This window comes from Micrasema longulum, unplaced genomic scaffold, assembly GCF_059751315.1.
Source record: "Micrasema longulum isolate JH-2025_06_02 unplaced genomic scaffold, ASM5975131v1 h1tg000430l, whole genome shotgun sequence".
In the NCBI taxonomy this organism is placed as follows: Eukaryota; Metazoa; Arthropoda; class Insecta; order Trichoptera; family Brachycentridae; genus Micrasema; species Micrasema longulum.
The window spans coordinates 435,517-455,089 of NW_028277630.1; the positions used below are offsets into that span (position 1 = coordinate 435,517).

At 32.4% G+C, this 19,573-nt stretch overlaps 1 protein-coding gene across 2 annotated transcripts; it reads right to left on the minus strand.

The window, feature by feature from the left end:
- Positions 1 to 10,494: 10,494 nt before the first annotated feature.
- On the minus strand, positions 10,495 to 18,736 carry LOC148281621 (FAM172 family protein homolog CG10038). Of its 2 annotated transcripts, none has more exons than XM_088226410.1 (6): positions 18,568 to 18,736; positions 18,395 to 18,479; positions 16,112 to 16,415; positions 13,428 to 13,800; positions 13,163 to 13,247; positions 10,495 to 11,465 (listed from the first exon to the last, which is right to left on the minus strand). In XM_088226410.1, exons 1-6 carry the CDS (start codon positions 18,589 to 18,591, stop codon positions 11,380 to 11,382), a joined length of 957 nt encoding a protein of 318 aa, XP_088082536.1. In that variant the 5' UTR covers positions 18,592 to 18,736; the 3' UTR covers positions 10,495 to 11,379. The 2 variants fall into 2 exon arrangements, with proteins under 2 accessions (XP_088082536.1, XP_088082537.1); XM_088226411.1 differs by having other exon boundaries at positions 18,637 to 18,699.
- Positions 18,737 to 19,573: the final 837 nt, after the last annotated feature.

A 19,573-nucleotide genomic window follows, 5' to 3' on the forward strand; every position in this document is an offset into this window, starting at 1 on the left:
ATTTTACTTTATTCAAATATTTCAATTTTGGTACCATTTTCTTTCAATTGGTAAAACCTTGTTGGAAAATGAGATATAAATTGTGGTAGAGCGGGGTTCATCCTCTTACCTCCGACCTCTTGATGCGAAGTCCGCGAATCTACTTATGGGACCACAACCCGTCTCGTATGTACATATTATGTCGTTTTATGTGTAGGTAAACATCGAAATTAGTGCAGAATACAAGATTAAAATAAGGTTTTCGACAAAACTTCACGGGGAAAGCTAAAATGCAATGGTTTGATACATTACGAAGAAAACGTACGACGCCGACGCGCGATGGCCAGAAAATGTCTACGGGAGTTCCCCAAGGCACCTACTAAGGCCGCTCCTATCTCCTTTACACATTAGAAACATACCTAATGTATCATATGTATTATATTTGTATGAAATCATTTTTTTTAATACATGTAAGTAGGTGTGTGGATATTATCACTGCTATTAAAATGATACAAACACGTATTTTTGTTAAAGGTAATCATATTGAAAATAGGCTGAGGCCATGACCAAATCAACACTTTAGATACCTTCGTCTAAATGACAATTTTTTTTTCAGAAATCAATGTATTTTCTTTATTAACACCTAAAAAATCCTTCAGAATAAATGTTTTGCATCGATCTTGTCGGGAAAATAACCGAAGACTTAATATATGGTAGGCGGACGCTAAATTTGTTTTTTTTATAACCTTTCTCTCAGTACTCAATTTTAAACGATGATAAGTTCATGCATTTGCCCGCTGAGACTAATTAAAAAAAACAGGTAAGCACGCAAAAATTTGCCAGTTGATATGGTAAAACGGCTCATCAATTAATAAATAATTTATTTTGTTTTTGAGTTATTTATTTCAAGGGTATTTATAATTTATTTGGAGATACTTTAATTGGGAATGTGCGTGCCCGACGGAAAGTGGAAAGTTTAAAAAAAAGCTGGGAATGCGGGTAGGATAAACAGGCGTACGAAGATCATATATAGGTATAAATTGTGGATTATATTAACGATATGCGGTAGGTAAAAAGGCATAGTTGACTACCATAAATATTTTTTTTATGAATGCCTACTCAATTTTTTTTCAAGGAAAAATGGGCACAACTTCTTTTATTTTAAATCAATTTGAAAATAATGATTGTAATACAGGTTATATGTAAAACTATTAGGGTCACTGACGCATAATATATATACCCACTACTTTATACCAAATCTAAGATATAGCAAATATTATGTTGCCGTTACATGCCGTCAACAAAAAATAAGAAGGAAACCACAATACACATTCAGTCATTCAAATTAGAAAGAGAGATACATATTTAGTTAGTTAGATTTATAGTAGTTTTATCCATAGTTCTGATTTATTTCTATGTAAGTCATTACCATAGATACGCCAATAACTGGCAACAGTCAGAATATTGATAAATGTACTTAAAAATATAACTAATTTTTCTTTTTTTTTTGAAAAGAGAAATACGCTCTTTTTATTAACTTAAATATTTAAATTTTCAGACCATTTCCTAAAAGTCGTAAATAACTTGTGCTGGAAAAATGGAAATCGAAAAAAGTTCGTTGTTTTGTAAAGTGTTCAACAAACTCGTGTCTAGATCAGTACAATAGAATTTTTTTTTTTGATTGATTGGCTGGATTTATAGACTTTTATTTGTCCAATGAAAATAAAATAAATATAAAAATGACGTATTTTGCGAGGTGAAGTGGACATGCCGCGAATATGCAAACGGAAGGTTGAAGGACGACCGTATTAGCAATATGATTTAGAAAATATGGAGAAAGCTATTTTGGATGTACTGGACAAAAAGTTATCTGCTCGAGATGCAGCTGCCAAGTTTTCAGTGCCAAAAGTACCTAGATTTAAATAATTTAAATGGTTTTAAATATTGTTTTAATTCAATAAACAAGTACCTATTTTTTCTATCAAAATATTTTATTTCTCATTTTTTTCAACCCCACATGTGTTACGCACAACATGATTTAAACAAAAAACTAATATTTTGGTCATTAAGTGTATGTTGTCCTCACAACTTCAATTGAATTCTCTTTACAGAGAGAATATCATAGCCGTCCGAAGTCACCACACTTGTAATGGCGACTCCGGACACTTTTCGAAAACCAGCAAATAAAAAAATAACATATATATGATAGTGGTAATGTGCTTCACGTGTACTTAAAAGATTGACATGTTTAAACTATTTGTCTACCCGAATCTTCATAAACTTAAAAAATGTACGAAAAAGTGTCCGGAGCCACCCCGTTACCCGTTATCTGTTCTGATTTTCACAATTAAAGCATTTTTTCATCACAAACGACTGCATATTTATGCGTATCATAACGTCCGATTCTGGTGAAGGTCTGTTACAGAATGGAGGCACGGAAGGCAATTACCCACGAATTTAAATACTATTTTATTCACAATAGTAAAGTGTCTATTTAAGAGGGTATGCGGTGACCGGAAAATTTGATGAATAGGTTTTTTGGCAAGTTCAATCTGAAATGTAGTATTTTTTATGTATAGTTTTCATGCTAAATAAAGACTTTCTAATTATAAAAAGTATTAAAACATATTTTTTTCTGTTAATCTCTCGCAGATGCCTCCCGGGTTAAATACGCCTAACTAATTTCAACAAAATCGAGGTTTCATTGTCTCGTTTTCCGCACCCCAAAACTGAACTGATTTTTTAACCGAGTGTCAGAATCAACTTTTCTGTGTCGGTACGTTTTCCGTTTTTTTTCAAAATGATTATAGCGTCGTAGCCATGGTCATGAGCGCCCCGCCCCTGGCAAGATTAGAATTTCGCGCGCCCCAAGACTTATTTTCCAGGAAGAGAAAGAGAAACGAAGGCTGCGGGTCTGCAAAGTGCGCCCCCCGGGTGGTTGCGCCCCTGGCAGCCGCCCGCCTGGCCAACCCCTAACTACGATGCCGTTTGTATACCGTAGGTCCGAAGACGGCAGATAAAACTTAGTGCTTTTGTAAGTTTTTAAATTATTTATTTCACATAAATCTTTTTATAAGTATATTTTATATATGAACACCTCATTGGGCATAACCTGTGTCTAGGCATTAATTTTCATAATTTTAATATTTTTATTTCATTTATTGGGGATATCAACAGTAATACATGCAAAAAAAATATAACAAATAAAATATACAGAGAACAAAACCAATGACAGATATCCACAGAAATACATGAAATACTCATACAATACATGCTAGTGTGTTTGTGTGAGTGTAAGTGTGTGAGACGGTGTTATAATGGAATGAGGGTGGACATGTGTGTAAATATTATTGCACAAGTGTCAAAAATTTAAAAAAAAATTAAGAATTAGAGATAAAATAATAATATTGTGTTCTAGTTACAGTAGTTGATACCTATAAAAACCTTTGCGCATACATACACACACATAAATGTATGCATAGACGTACACATACATGTATAAATAAAAATTAAAAACAATAGTAACAACAAAGTGGCGACTTAAACTAGCCAACGAGAGGTCATAAGCCCTGTAAATGCCTAGACTTCCATATTCCCTTCTCTAAAATGTTCTCCATCTCTGTTGTGATTTTTTATTTTATTATTCTTATTATTTTTTATTTTTTTTATTATTTTACTACGTGTTTGGACCCCATATTATAGACTTCCATATTCCCTTCTCTAAAACGGTCTTCATCTGTGTTGTTATTTGTTAATAGTAACAATAACTAAAACATCATAATAGTAGTAATTTAAGTAATATAATACACATAGGTACTGTGCAGATATTGAGGCAAGAAGCATGCCACGGTCGGTCGCGGGCTATTTCGTTCCTCTACATCGGCCAGCTGCCGGTCCTCCAACATCCACACTAGTACCTTTATACATAAGATGGATAGATGCTCCTAGCTCCCATGAGAAACAATTTATCAAGAAAGCAAAAAAATAGGACACACTAATGGTAAAAACCATCATCATCATTCCCTGGTACACTAATCGCAGTGTATCTTGATCATTATGTCACATAAAGGTAGGATGATCAGTCCTATGCTTTAAGCGCCCGTCCAGGGACTATGAAATATTCTAGTGCAAAAACACTTATTGAAATAAAAATTTCATGTCAACTATGTCGGGAATCAAACCCTCTTGCATGGTAGGCAAACACGCTGACCACTAAACCGCGAGGCCGACAAATATCTATATTGTGTAAAAAAATAACTGCTCTAGTGCCATAATCCAGAGAGAAAATACGGAACTACGATTGTATGAAGAAAAGTCAGACTACGTTTCCTCTTAATTATACGTCATTGATTAGAGCTATGAAAAATAAAATGAATAAAAAATATTAAATACCACAAACCCAATTTTGTGAGATATAAATCCGATTAACTTATAAACGTAGAGTCGCACAAGAGGGTTTTTGATTTAAGCGCCAAAAAATACATCCAATATTCATGGGAGTCGGCTCATTCAAAGCAGCATAAAATTCTAGGAAAAGTAATATATATATATATAACTCAATTTTGATAGTGGCACATCAGTTCGTAGCAATCACACAACTTACCCTCTATGTCATTAATATGTAGGTAATTCAGAACATACTAAAAAAAACAAAAGAGATTAGGTAGGTAAGTACCAAATGTTGTTTCTAAATTTATGTTAAATTAAAATATGGTTTTAAAATGCCTAAAAGATTATCTACTTATATGGAATAACAACATTATGATCTAATTTAATGTGCTTTTGTAATAATAAGGCCACAAAATAATAATATTATCAATAATTTATAGTTTTGAAAGACTCTTATCAATATAAGTAATTGCTATAATTGTATGTGCATATAAATTATATAATATTACATACGGAATTACATAAGATGTACAAAAATATCAAGCAAAAATTGTATTTAATACGAGTCGTAGTCCAGAATATTTCGTCGTTGCGCTGGCAATATCTGCTATGAGATTTTTATTTTTTAATTCATTGAGATTACACAATTTTCTTTCAACCAAATATACTCAATATTTTATCAAAATAAAATAAAATTTTCGTTTTTGTTATCAATAAAAAAATACACAAAAATAAAATCCATCATTAAAAAGTACATCCTGAATAATTGTTCAAATATTACTTAACAGATATGGCCGGCGCAATGACGATATTGAATTTGTCGATAAGGGCAGGATTTTACTACCCAAGGACCTAGAGAATTAGTTATCAAGATTAATATACCACAACAGATGAAGAACATTTTAGATAAGGGATATGTATGTCTAGGCATTATCATTGGATGTTTTAAGGGCCATTTTACACACTGTGTAACATTCAACATTCTACCTGTGTTTGAATATCCATGTTTCTTCAATTCTTCCATCTGTTGATTTTTGTGAAGTTAAAGGACTAAACCATTTATTTATGTGGATGAGATTCATTAGACATTGCCTAGTATGCAGGTTAGATATTTAAGTCAGTAGAGTAGCACGTATATATATAGCAATATTAGAGCATTTTTGCTTTAATGCGATTTATTTCAATGTCCTGGATGAACATATATTAAGTTCTCCAAAACAAAAGCCATTTTCAGGAGGAATGTACAAGTCTGGATTTTGTCTAAGGGAAGAGACCATTGCAGGAGACTGCTGCGAGATATTGCATAGATTTATATACTATTAAGCATGTTTTCTAGATGCCCTTTGAAATATATGTATAACGATGGCAACCCCGTCAGGATGGCAACACTTAGAAACTTCCGCCGCCGCTAGGGTCGGCACTGAAGCCTGAAGCTCTACCCTTTATCTCCTTCTGCAGATCTCACCGTGTACGCATCGTTGTTGTGTTTCTCCGTCCATCTTTTCTCTTGTTAAAATAAACTGTGATTTAAGAACTGCGAGTTTTATTAAATGGGATAGATCCTCCTTTTGTTTACATATGTATGTTTATGTAATAATATTTAATGTGTATTTTTTTGCTATTATTTAATTATGTATGTGCTTCCACTTTCCATTACGTTGTATCCCAACTCAACACAGGGTCCTTGGCCTCATAGAGTTTGGGGTTTGTTATTATTGTATTTTTTTGTAATATGTATGAATAAAAATATTATTTTTTTATTTACCTAATCATTTTTTATCGCAAAAGCCTATTTCAAATACGAAAAAAAAAGTAAGTCAATTATTTTCATATGCAATTGAGCGCGGAGATAAGTTTGACAGTTAAGACAACATCTAGCAGTTAATATTTGAAAACTTAAGGTAGTTACTAGTTACTTACAGCGCGTGCGTTAAATCATAAATTAGACGTTTGAGATGAAATAATGCGCATGCCTCATAAAGTGCAGAAAGGAAGAAATGTTGCCACTGTGAAAAATAAATATTACGATTAATTATTTTGCATTGATAGCCTTATCTTCCTGAAAACACTTATCAACATATCGGTTAAGTAAGAAAATAAAGTTAAAAGTGCTAACTTGAACATAATTTTTGTCACTTCAAGTGCGTAGACATGTGAACTTTAGGGTATGCGTACTCTCGATAGGACTCAATGTACTTACCTCAAAAATTAAAAATACAAGGTCGATAGTGCATCTTCGTAATCGCTCGAAAGAATTTATTTTCTATACTGTCATAGTGAAAGTATGGCTTCCGATTGTAATCCCCCCTGCCCTGGTTTGATTCCCAGCAAGATCAATATGAAATTTTTATCTAACGGTGGTTTTTCACTGCAATACTTTGTAGATCCTGAAATGGCACATGAAGAATAAGAATGAACGTATCTTCGTGAATATTACAAACGATCGCTGATATACTTGTATGAGATACAAATTCTTAGCCGTATGCACATTAGAGTAGTTAAGGGAAAGATTATGATGTAGTTAGACATTCATAGAGTTAATTTTAGTTTGTAATAAGGATTTCGCAAAATACGCAAATATTTATAATCATATTATTTACTTTTTAATTAATTATGTTTACTTATAATTATGTTCTTTATTATGTCTCCGTTAAAATAGAGAAGAGCTTAATACTAACAGGCGATATCAGCAAATTGAGAGCAGACGTAAATGTAGAAATATAATTGTGTTTGTCTTCTGATAACCTTTGAACTATAATCTTATTATAATATACTTAACGGCTGTTGCTTGCCATGGTTGAACGACTTTCATTCGAGATATTTATTATAACACTAGAAATCATTTGAAACTAATGACTTGTTTTCAATACTATCCAGCTCCAAAATACGCATATATTTACATTGTTGTAGGTAAATATTTTTGTGAAAAATATGTTTGGAGAAAACATTCAATTGGGTATTTCTATATTGTGTATGAATTCGCTTAAGCCATTTGATAAACAATAAATACATGTGTATGTTATACAGTAGAACTCATTTATCTGAACTCCAGTCATCCAGATTGCCAAATATCCAGATCCTTATTAGAAAATAAAAAATTAAGAAGATGTTGTAATTACAAATAAAAAGGGGCTCTGGCGCTGTTTTAAGTTTTTAATGTAATTTCAATTCGCTGTATTATTTCAAAACCAATAAAAAAAGTGATCTTGGATTAAATTTTGCATTTTCTTTCAAAACGTTGCCTTAATTTAATGGTGAATCCAATTATCCATATTTCTGCATATTGGGATAACATCTGGCTATCTGCATTAATCCAGATAGTCGGAGTTTAACCGTATCTTTAATTAAAGTAAGGATTGTTTGCTTTTTCCATTTCAGTAATATAAGTATTATTTAGTTTAATAAAAACAGGAAATATAAAATAATTCTCAATCAAATTAAATTGATTCGATTAGTACCAACTCTAAAGTATGGAATTGTATAAATGTTGTCGAGATGCGATCCTTCGGGCGAATGTGTGGTGGTGTGTGGTGAACGATGTATGATAGGTGCACAAATGTTGAGATCCGTGAACTGTGTAAGGCTGAGACATGCATTATAGATAGAATCAAGAAAGGGGTGCTGCGTTGGTTTTTAACGTGTAGAGCGAATGGACAGCGAAAGAACGGCTAAAAGGATCTACGATGCGAATGCTGATGGATGCAGAAAACGAGGAAGACTGAGAAAGACATGGCACGATCAAGTCTATCAAATACTTGAAGATGGTCATGTCAAGATTAGGAATAATCAGCATGCGTGCATGAGAAGATGTATGAATGTAGAAGAAGCGAGGTCTGTATGCAAAGACAGAGTGATGTGGCATTCTAGCCTCTCTGCCTACCCCTACGGGAAACTGCGCAATGGTTTATTTGTTTATTTGTTGCATATGCATTTTTTAAAGCCAAATCTACCTGTATTATTTATAAAACATAACTAAGTTTTCCAATAAAACTTACAATTGAAACACTGGAATAATTCTTAAATTTTTCATAAAATTTATTTCAGCAAATTCAAGCAATATTACAATATTCTAATATATTCTACACTACCTACTTTCATTTATCTTTTATATAAAATCTTAAAATATAAAATATTGGTATTCGGTAACAAAATACAAGACATGTTCTTTAAAATAGATCACAAGCATTTATGTAAAATTAATAACTATTTTTCATTTGCAGTCAGAGCGACAAATGCGGGGTTTATATACAAGTAAAGATGCACCTAAAAATAATACTGATTAACGAGGAGAAAGGAGATATTAGATGTGATTTAAATAAAGATACTGTAGAGACATCTTTTATATTGGATGGGAGATGATTCCAAAGTCAAGCGGCGTGGGCGCTATATAAGTTGTGAGAAGGAAGAGGAATTGCGGGTGGGAATTATAGGGTGCTTGTAGAATTAGAACGAAGAGATAAACCATGAACTGATAAGCGTTCAAAATTTTCACGGGGGTATATAGGAGCGTTAGGACTATGAAGTACAGTGAACAGAAGTGAGAGGGAGTGCTAGTCTCTCCTATTTTAAATGAGAAGTAAGCAATGGCCCAAAAATGCAACACACATTTATATTAACCTTTTCCTTACTGTCATAAAAACTTCCGCGCGTTACGGTGCTGTGTAGTCACTACACATGCAAAAAATTAGGGATTTTAAATCGTAAAAGTGTAATATTCATCAGCAATTGCTTCAATTATTTATAGTTGGAGTCAAATGTGATGATATTTTTAATCTTATTGATAAAAACATGAATTCATACTCTCATGCAAAAGAACCGCCCCCGACGAAAGCCGGGCAGCTACTAACGCAGCTAACGGGCGTCAGGGAGAAGTACAAGAAACTTTGCTGTTCTTGTGTGTGACGCATAAAAATTGTCTCTCTCGCTCCCAAATATACCTGTTAATACAATAATTTGAGAGTGAGACGTAAAGAGTATGCGAGACAATTATATATTAGGATTACTCTTTTACTACGAACGCAACATGTGATACATTGGTAAACTTTCTATTGTATTGGTGATATCTCCGATTTTTGACAAAACGCTTTTTATGTTCCCAATAAGAATGAATTATTTAATAAAAAAAACATTTTTACCCTTACGTAAATGTATAACAAAGGAATACCGAAAATCTCAACCCATCATTTATTATATTTGTATGATGTAATGCGTACTAGCTACACATCACAGGGAAGGGAGAGTTAAGATGTTTTACTTGAATCAATCATTACAGCATTAGAAATATTAATTGACATTATAAATCTGTGTGTAATTTTACCTTTGCACACTTTATTTTATTTTTTATTATATTTATTAATTTACATGCCCTACGGGCTTTTACATTTATTAGAAATACATTCAAGTGCAGCAGTGAAAAAGAAGTATGCAGATTTAGTTAAAATTAAAGATAACATAAGAAAAACTAAATGATACAATAATAAGTAAAAATAAGGAAATGTACCAACATAGGTATATGGGTATATAGAAAGATATTTAATAAATTTACATCTAAAAACATACATACACATGCATATGCATACATACACACACACATATACATATGCATACACATGAGTATATACATTATTATAGAGATACATGAGGAAAAAAAAAAGTAAATAAAGAACAATATTAAGAAATTTTATACAGATTCATTTATAACCTTTTGAATACTTGATCTATAATTATATAAAGACAGACGAAATATATCAACTTCACCATACTCGTTACCAGGCCGGTGTAGTCTAGGTATTGGTGAATTGTAATAATAATTGTGACTGCCAGAAAATTAAAAAAATAACGTTAACTGCAGAGTATTTCGAAACGGTACTTTTATGCTGATAACACTATAGTCCTTAAAATATAGCTTGATTAAAATGACAGCTGTCAAACTAATTCCATTAGTGATGGGAAATTACTGATCACTGATCAAATCGATTTATCAGTTATTTCATGCAATCATGAAACTCTGTTTCTGAAAATTGATATAAAAAACGAAAAAACAAGCCTATTATAGTGTGTTTAACATAATTATTCACCAAAAAATGAGACATTTATACTTTTTTCATGAAGAACATCAAACGAATATTTGTTTTATTCGATAAATTTACATTGATCAATTTGTCCCATCTAAAGTGTTTGCAAAATGATGTAACCTTGTAAGAACGTCGTTATAATTAGGTTTATTTTAGTTTTTTTTAGTTTTAAAGCTGATTTTATACATCAATGTTGATTTATGTTTCAAGCATTGTAATAAAAAAATAAATTAACACGCCAGATACAAATGATTTTTCATGTCAATATAAATAACTCCTTTCACGTTACTACAAAGTTATGTCGTCACTTTTTCTGACAACTGTTATTCTAATCATGTTACATTTTAAGGGCTATAGTTAATTTCGGGACGTCCAATATGCCATTTACTATTTTATATCAATTTAATAAATCATTTATAATTCTTCTTTTACAAATAGTTGACATATTTAGTGTACATAATAAATTATCATAATCAATATTTTCAGTGTGTATATTAAGTTCGTAATTGATGAATCTAAGGAATTTACGTTGTACTCTTTCTAATTTTAAAATATGGACATTGTAATAAGGTGACCAAATTGTTGAATTGAATTCTAAATTACTTCTAACTAAGGCAGTAAATAGTACTTTGGGAGTAGTGATAAAATTAGAATCATTTACAGTTCGCTGCAAATATTCAAGAAATTTCATCGCCTTATTAGTGATAACTATTTCAATAATATTCTAGAATGATCTGCTCATGAAGCAAGTTTCTTGTTTTTCAAACAGCCAGATAAAAAAAGGTTATCGTAATGGCGACCCTGTTGAGAGATAATTATAAAATTATGCTCAGTATATCTCAATCCACTAACTGGAAATATTTACACGATAACGCCGTGGCAACTTTCAAGAAAACTATTTTACTATCAGTGTATTTATGAATCTCAGTAAAAAGATCTAATGTAACTGCTTATATTTATCTTCAAAATGCTTGAATACAGACGAGAATGCAGCGTGAGATGTCATTTCGTGTTTCGGGTGACCTGAAAATGAAATAAATTTATAAAGTTGTTTTAATTACATTTTTTGGTTGAGATTACTTACGCAATACTTAGACAAGCGACAGAAGATTCCAATTTTGTTATTTCCTTATATACATCTATTTAAACTTAATATTTCTCGGTTAATAAAATAACACATGCACTATGTAACAAAAAAGGTCCTGAGGACATGAAACAAAAAATATATGAACATTACAAAAATTTTCCAATAAATAAATAAAATTTGCAAAAAAATAACAATATTGAAATTATCAAATCAGCTAAACTGGGGGTAGATATCTCTTAACCCTTCCTTTACAGCCCCAAAAACATCCTCGCGTTGCGGGTGCTGTGTAGATGATACACATGCAAAAATGAGAAATTTTGAATCGGAAAAATGGAGTATATATTTATTTGTGAATTTTATTTTTTCGATTTTTTTTTATGGAAAAAATTCTTGACCAAATAAGTATAAAATAACAAAATGATTTGGTACATACACAATTAATAATAGCATTAATAATTAATAACTTCAGTTATTTATAGTTGAAGTCAAATGATAATATTTTGAATCTGATTAGTAAAAACATTAAAAAATCATTAGCAGCGCGAGTGAAGGGACTGCCCCTAACAAAGCTCGGACAGCTACTAGCTGGCATACTGTTCTGAAGTGCTGGCAACTTTGCTATTTGCGCCTGTGATGCTTGAATTTTATCCCGAATATACCTGTAGTATCGAGAGTGAGACATAAAGACTATGTGAGACAGTCATATATTTGGTACTCTTTTACTTCATATGAAACTACATACAACTTTGAGAGTGATAAGAAATAAACATGAATAACTAAATTTTATTAATATATTATTCGTTAAGAAATGGTATTGTTATTGCCATCTATTGGATAAAACATAAACCAACAATGCGGATATAATATTTGAAGGTTGAGATCTTTGCTTAAAAACAGAAAATTGGTTTACCACCAAACAAACAAAAGAGGGTAATTTGCCAATGTTCAACGTGTAGACGAATATTCTGCATATATTTAGAATAACAGTGAATAGATGTTTTGTTTTTTTTCTTGCTTATTAAATCAAATGCAATTTTCCACTACTACTTTCCTTCAATCATCCTTCACCACTCCTTATTAATTTCCTTCATTTCCTTCCCACTATCTCCTTGATTTGTCCATATTTCTCTTATTTTAATATATAGTATAAGTATTTATTATTTATATAATTTAAACTTTAAGCCGTTGTCGCTTTATTACAGCATAATTTAGTGAATATATATAATTGGATGGCAGGCCCTACTATGTATGAATTTCATTTAGTTTTTATTTATATTAATTTAACCTTTTGTATTCGAAATAAATAAAATAAAATAAATAACCAACCTACTTATATTGATACATCAACATCATAAGTTTATATATGAGCCTTATTTTATTTACCCATCTCTAAATGTACATTTCTGGAATGATCACCTTGTATTTTGCACAGATCATATTGATATTGACAAAATATATGTAAAATTATTCAATTTTCACTGCTTTTAACATTGTACGAATTTTTCATGTTTTTTTGAGAATACGAGTCACGTTTATAACTTTAATTATAATTATATAAGAGGAAAAAAACATACCACTATTTATGCTTCAAACACATTATTTTGGCTTACAATTAAATTAACACAAAGCATACCTGCAGAAAATCGTGGAATTTCATAATCAGGGGACTTTTGCGGTGTATCAATTACATCATGACTTGCAACCCAATTCTTGCCAATCTACAAAAAAAAAGAAAGTTTCACAGTGAAGAGCGTTGTTACCCCTTCTCCACATAATATATAGATACTATGATGTACAAGATAAATAATATGATGTGGTCATGTATGTAGAAATACTAAATTTCCACGGACAAATACAGCTAGCTTGGCAAGAAATATGGTGAAAGTGTTAAAAATTACTTCTCTTAAAACGGTCTCCACATTTGACGATGTTCCTTCCCGTCGAAAACTGTGAACGGAGTCTGTCATAGCGATCGCTTTAACTCTTTGCAGGAAGTCTGGAAATTTTTGGGCTAGACCGACGGTAACCACTCCTCCATAACTGTGTGCAACGAGTGCCACAAACTTGGCTTGAGAACACTTAATATATTCATTCCAAACACAATTGGAATGTTCTTCGGGTGTGGAGCTTTGAGCAATCAGGAATTGTCTATCTCCGATAGTTCGCTGATTGTCATTAGTGTTTAAAACTAAGACAGCGTAGCCAAGACTCTTGGCTTTTTCAATGTATGGAATTTGACTTCCTGATTTCAAATTATCATTGATTATAATTCTGAAACAAAATAAATTGTTGTTTCAAACCGAGATGGAAAGCATGTTAACGGCTGTTAATACTATCACTAACCACTGTTAACGAACATTAATAAATCAATACAATTTAATTATTAATACTATAATAGCAGTAAGTATTTCGTTTTACATGAAATAAGAAAATATATTATGCAATTCTATTTTGAGTTTCTCTTCAATAAAAATCAGACTTAATTTTACGCAGTTCTGACAGCCAATATGTCTAATACAAGAGGCAAATTGCAAGCTTAAAAATAAATACAAATGGATAAAATATTTCGATACATTGATTAGAAACATTAATAAAATAAAATAAATTGAAAATTTAAGGACAATTATTGGAGATAATGAAGAGATGTGAATTTATTAGTTCACAGTATGACAAAATCATTAAAAATAGGATAAAATTGTTTTTAAAAATCAAGGAAACTGAAGACCAATGGAAAAAAATAGTAAGAATATGGTCATTTGTCTGGCGTAGTAATAAAAAGCACCCCCAAAGTTACTGATCAAACTTGTGGGAAAAAATAGAGACAAACTACTACTTGCCAAATTAAAATCATTGATTATGCCTCCTTCAGGGATATTACATTTGGGAGATTTATTTTGGTGAATGGAATGAACTTTATTTTAGAAAAATTTTTGGAAAACTAAGCAAATGGCCAAGAAAAAAGAAAGGAAACAACTAAAAAAAATATTTTTTAAAATTTAAATCGATTAGCATTGAAGAAATAAATAAAAAAAATTGAGTTGTATGCGAACATTGTAAATTAAATTTTTAACACAGTACGTGTACAATATTCCTAAGAACAGGCTATCCAGTAAGAAGAACTCTTAAATCGATGTTTTATACTTTTTTCTCATACAGTATAGTAAAAATAAATTTTGTTCATTTTTCAATAAAACGGTGTTATCATAATATGAAGGTATTAGAAGCTAACTTAGAAATCTCCACCAAAAATGGAAAATTCATACCTACTTAAATAATAGCGTTATTCAAAGCTGTCTCTAAATCTTGCAAAAATAGGTGTTAATTATACTACTTGACACCTAAAACTAAGCATTCTCCATTGAATTGGTGAAGCATAATTAGAAATCTCACAATTCTTTTTCCGATAGAATAATCAATGTTTTGTGTATAGTGTGCTTAAAATGCTGCTCCAACCATTATTTTTACATTTTTCATTAAAACTAATGTTATTGGTTACAAAGTTTGTTTTTAAAAAAGTATTTGCTCATGATAAGCAAAACGTAAGTTGAGAAAAAGAATGGAGTTAGTGATTTCTGCCTGCACGCCCAGGATATATACAAAAATCTTAAATCCATTTTACTTTGACAATGGTCTAATAAAAACCGTATTTTGAATTCATTTTGTCCTTCACTCGAAAAAAATAAACAGAAAAAAAAACACTAAAGTGGACCAGATCTTGTCTCGAGGTCATTGTTTTTTTTTCCCTTTTGACCTAGCTTCAACTTTTTTTAGTTGTATTTTATTTTAATTGTACCTACTATATACATAAAAAAAAATATTTTATTATAACTAAATGGCCCATAAATAAATAAATCCCAATCAAATTATTATCATTTATGGTCATATAGTAGTGTCACTGACTATTTAATTATTTGATAGGCTAATTGAAAATGGCCTCAAAATTTACATATTTTTGTAATAAAAAATGGAAATGCAAATAAATTGTATCAAAGTAAATGAAAATTTAATTAAAATTAATCTTTTCTACTTAAATATTCTTTGACATTAATTTGATATTTAATATATCGTTGTAGCACATCAAATATGGGCCATGTGACTCTGAGCACATTCTGAGAAAATCTATGAAAACCATTTTTAAAAAAACGAAACCGAAAATAACACTTCTGTGTACGAACAAAGTAGGAAAAAATTAGTTTTTCAATAAAGTAGTACATTCATTTAAAAAATTAATAACTTTATGCCAAAAAGTGTCATTTTAATGCAATTTTGCCACATGGCTCATATCTTAAAAGGGGGAGAAAAAAAATTGGAAGAAAACTGTATATTTCACTCATTTTCGTAAAAATCACCAAATGGCCCATATTTGATGTGCAACGACAATATACATTATGTTAACGGGTTAGTAAGTTTTCAATATGAGTCTTAATTGTCATAAATACAGAATGGCTTGACGTAATGATAACCAGACGGTTTATTTTGATTCCAGGATATAAAAATGCTGAATCATTTCAAATGACCATGAATAGTAGAAAGATAAATAATGCACTTGGCTGCGTTATATTTGTAAAACAACATTACTTACGATCTTGCCCATTGTCCAGCTCTTACTACTCCGGATCCATGAATAAGAACTAGTAGCTTATCCTCATTGGTAAAGAAATCTTCAGTAGCAAAAACAAAGCTTCTCTGATCTTCAGGGCCGGAGGACGGTACTGGTAATCTCTTTAAACCTTCAGCATCAAGAAGATCATAAACATGATCTGTGATCGCTTCTCCTAAATCTTCATAGTGCTTCTGATTCTCTAAATGATTTGTACTCAAGTTGAAATTGAAAGGGAGATCAGTCAATGTATTGGTTCCCTTATCAAATTGCCTCAATTGTCCAGCTAAAAAGTTTTAAAGTACTGGATTAATTTCTCAAGCCTCAAGGAGTTTAACATTTACGAGACTGAGAAAGATTATGGAAGTCTCAACATTTACAATTGGTTTTCTACAAGTTTGAACAATTTACAACAAACTGTCATTGGTTGGTAAACATTTTTTTATTATATCCAAGTGTTGGTAGACAAATTCTTTCTCTTCTTTACTATTTCTGCTCCTAAGTGTCACCAGTCGCCTCCGGGAGACCCAATCGCCACCCAGCACTCTCGCCTCATCCCAGGTCAATCCTGCGTCCCTAAATGGTGCCAGATAAGATCGAAAACTCATCATCAACGGCCTTCAGGGATGGCGAAAGCTTGGAAGTGTGAAGAGGAAGCAACTTGGTTTAAGGCTCTACTGAGACATCTGCAACACATGTCCAAGCCAGGTCCACAGCCGCAACCTCAAGATGCTCGTTATAGGAGGCTACTGCATCCATTCTCGGACTTCATGCAGACAAATACTAGATTCAATCCACCGGGCATTTTATCTGATTTTTGTAAAAAGAGTTAAAATTTTTATAATTATGGAATTAATATTTTGTCTATTTAAAGGACATTGGTAGAGTAACTTTAATAATAGTTATAATAATCCAAATTGACAGTGTTCAACTTATATTAAATACCACAGTAGAAATGGATTTTTCTTAACGGATTTAAAAGTGAATGAACAAAGTTTATTACCTCACAGTGAAATAATAAATGAAATTAATACATTTAAATTCAATTAAAATCGCAGAATATGAAATTGAAATCTGAAAAAGTACCTCCATTGTTGACAAAAAAAAAATAAGGATGAGAAATATGCTGAAAGGTATGATGATTATTTTAATGGTATGATGATCAAAATACACATGCGCAAAGGTTCTCTGTCTATCCCACTGCCTTCCAATCGGAACTCTATGCCATATATGCCTGCGGACATGAAACTTTGTGCAGACAATACAAAAACAAAAGAATTTTTATTCTCTCTGACAGTCAGGCTGCTCTAAAAGCACTGAGCTCTGTCGAGATCAATTCTAAATTAACCTTGAAGTGCCTACAGGCGCTTAATTGTGTCGGTGAGTGTAACGGTGTGACATTAATTTGGGTACCTGGACACTCAAACATCAAAGGTAAGGAGGCAGCTGATGAATTGGCAAGGCTGGGAGCTGAGACAGCCCCGATAGGCCCTGAACCCTACTGTGGGTTGTCTAAATGTGCTCTTCGTAATGAGCTTAGGTCATGGGCCAGGAAGCAGAGTGTAATGCTCTGGCAAAAAGTACCCGGTCAGCACCATGCGAAGGAACCGATAAAAGGGTACTCGCAAAGGTTTGCTTTTGAACTAATAAAGATCAGCCGAAATCAAGTTAGGGTTATCACTAGAGCCCTTACAGGGCACTGCAGATTGAACAAACACCTTGCTAGAATGAACCTTTCCGAAACTTCTAGATGTAGGTTCTGCAGTGCAGATGAGGAAACACCTATACACATTCTATGTGAATGTGATGATTTACATCATAAAAGAAGCCTTATTCTCGGAGGACTAGTTGAACTTGAGGATGTTAAAGAGCTCGCCCCCTACCTAATACTTTACGGATCTGGGCATGGAGGGAGAGATTTAGCAAAATGTAAACTCTAGCCTTCCACACAGCAGGCAGGCTCTTTATAGACCTGGGCTTAGAGGGCGAGAACTATTCACGGGGACCAGTCACAATAGATCTTCACAGGTCGCAATGACGTCAGGAGTTTGCATAGCACTGACCCCCGCCTCTAAGGAATAAGAATGATGATCAAAAGGTATGATTGTTTCAATATATAAGTCCCCTGCATGAGTATCATAAGGTAAAAAAGAACACATTTTCAATAGCTCTATTCTGAATAACCTGAACCTCTGAAAACATTCGCTATTCAATTTATATTTGTTATCTTATCTTAACCTAGTGACTATCCACGCACAGCCTTACCTGCGTTGAAACCATAGCCCAAATCTTTTACTGATTTATGTGAAAAACTCATTTTTCTTAATAAAATGGGCGCCGCAATAAGAAACTAAAAAAAATACACAATTAAACGAAATAATATTCTCGACTTGTGCACCACAACCAAAAGTGTTTACTGTGTTTTCATCTAATCTAACCGTAAATGAAGTTAATCTTAGCATTTATTTTATCCTGTTAATAATAAAGATTTTGTTATTCAAACTAACACAGCTATGCCGATTTGGATAAATTTTTTTTAAAATTCACAAAATTTTATTGACAGCCGGTATCCGAAAATCTGACATTTGATTTGAAATTTAAAATCATGAAATCTCTGCAAAAGTTTTAAGGCTAGAGAATTTGATTTCCAATGCACCTACGTCTCCACAAATAGAACTCCGTTTTAGTTTTTTTAAAGTTTAGTATATTCTTTATAAAGGATTCATTGAATCTATGTATAAAAACTAACGGACCCGACAGACGTTGTCCTGCCCGAACGTTGGCTTGTCTGCTATTAGCTGATCCAACAAACGTAAAATCTCGAAAAATTCGAATTTTCGATAAACTATATCTGTTGCCTCCAAAAAACCCTATCGCCAGCTAGCACTTTTGCCTCCTCCTACATCAATCCAGCGTTCCTTAGTTCCGCCAAATAAAGTTGAATGATCGTCATCGACGGCCTTCCAAAACGGCTTGAGCCCGCATGTTTAAAAAACAAACAACTTGGGTTTGGGTTCTAGTGAGGCATGCGTAGCACGTGTTTAAGCCAGGTCTACCGCCACATCTTCAAGACCCTGGTTATAGGAGGCTGCTGGGTCTGGTCTAGGACTTGAATGTTCGTTGTAAAATTGAATCACCTTATCCCTAATATTTTCCTTAGGCACTTACTCTCAAAACTCGGAAGTTTGGTGAGGTGCTAAGGTTCGCACCCATATAGGAGTATTGGCATTATACATGGTTGAATAATCGGCATTTCGTTTTGACCAAGTATAGACTAAAGTTCCAGACAACACGCATCACGTTAAAAGTTGCTACCGCAATTCCTTGACGGACTGCGAGCTCTTTGTGCATGCTTTCATTCTCAGCTGTGTGAACTTCTAAGTGTTTAAAGCTGTCAACTTTCTTAATCTGTCTATTATAATAAATAAACTGATCAGGGTCAGA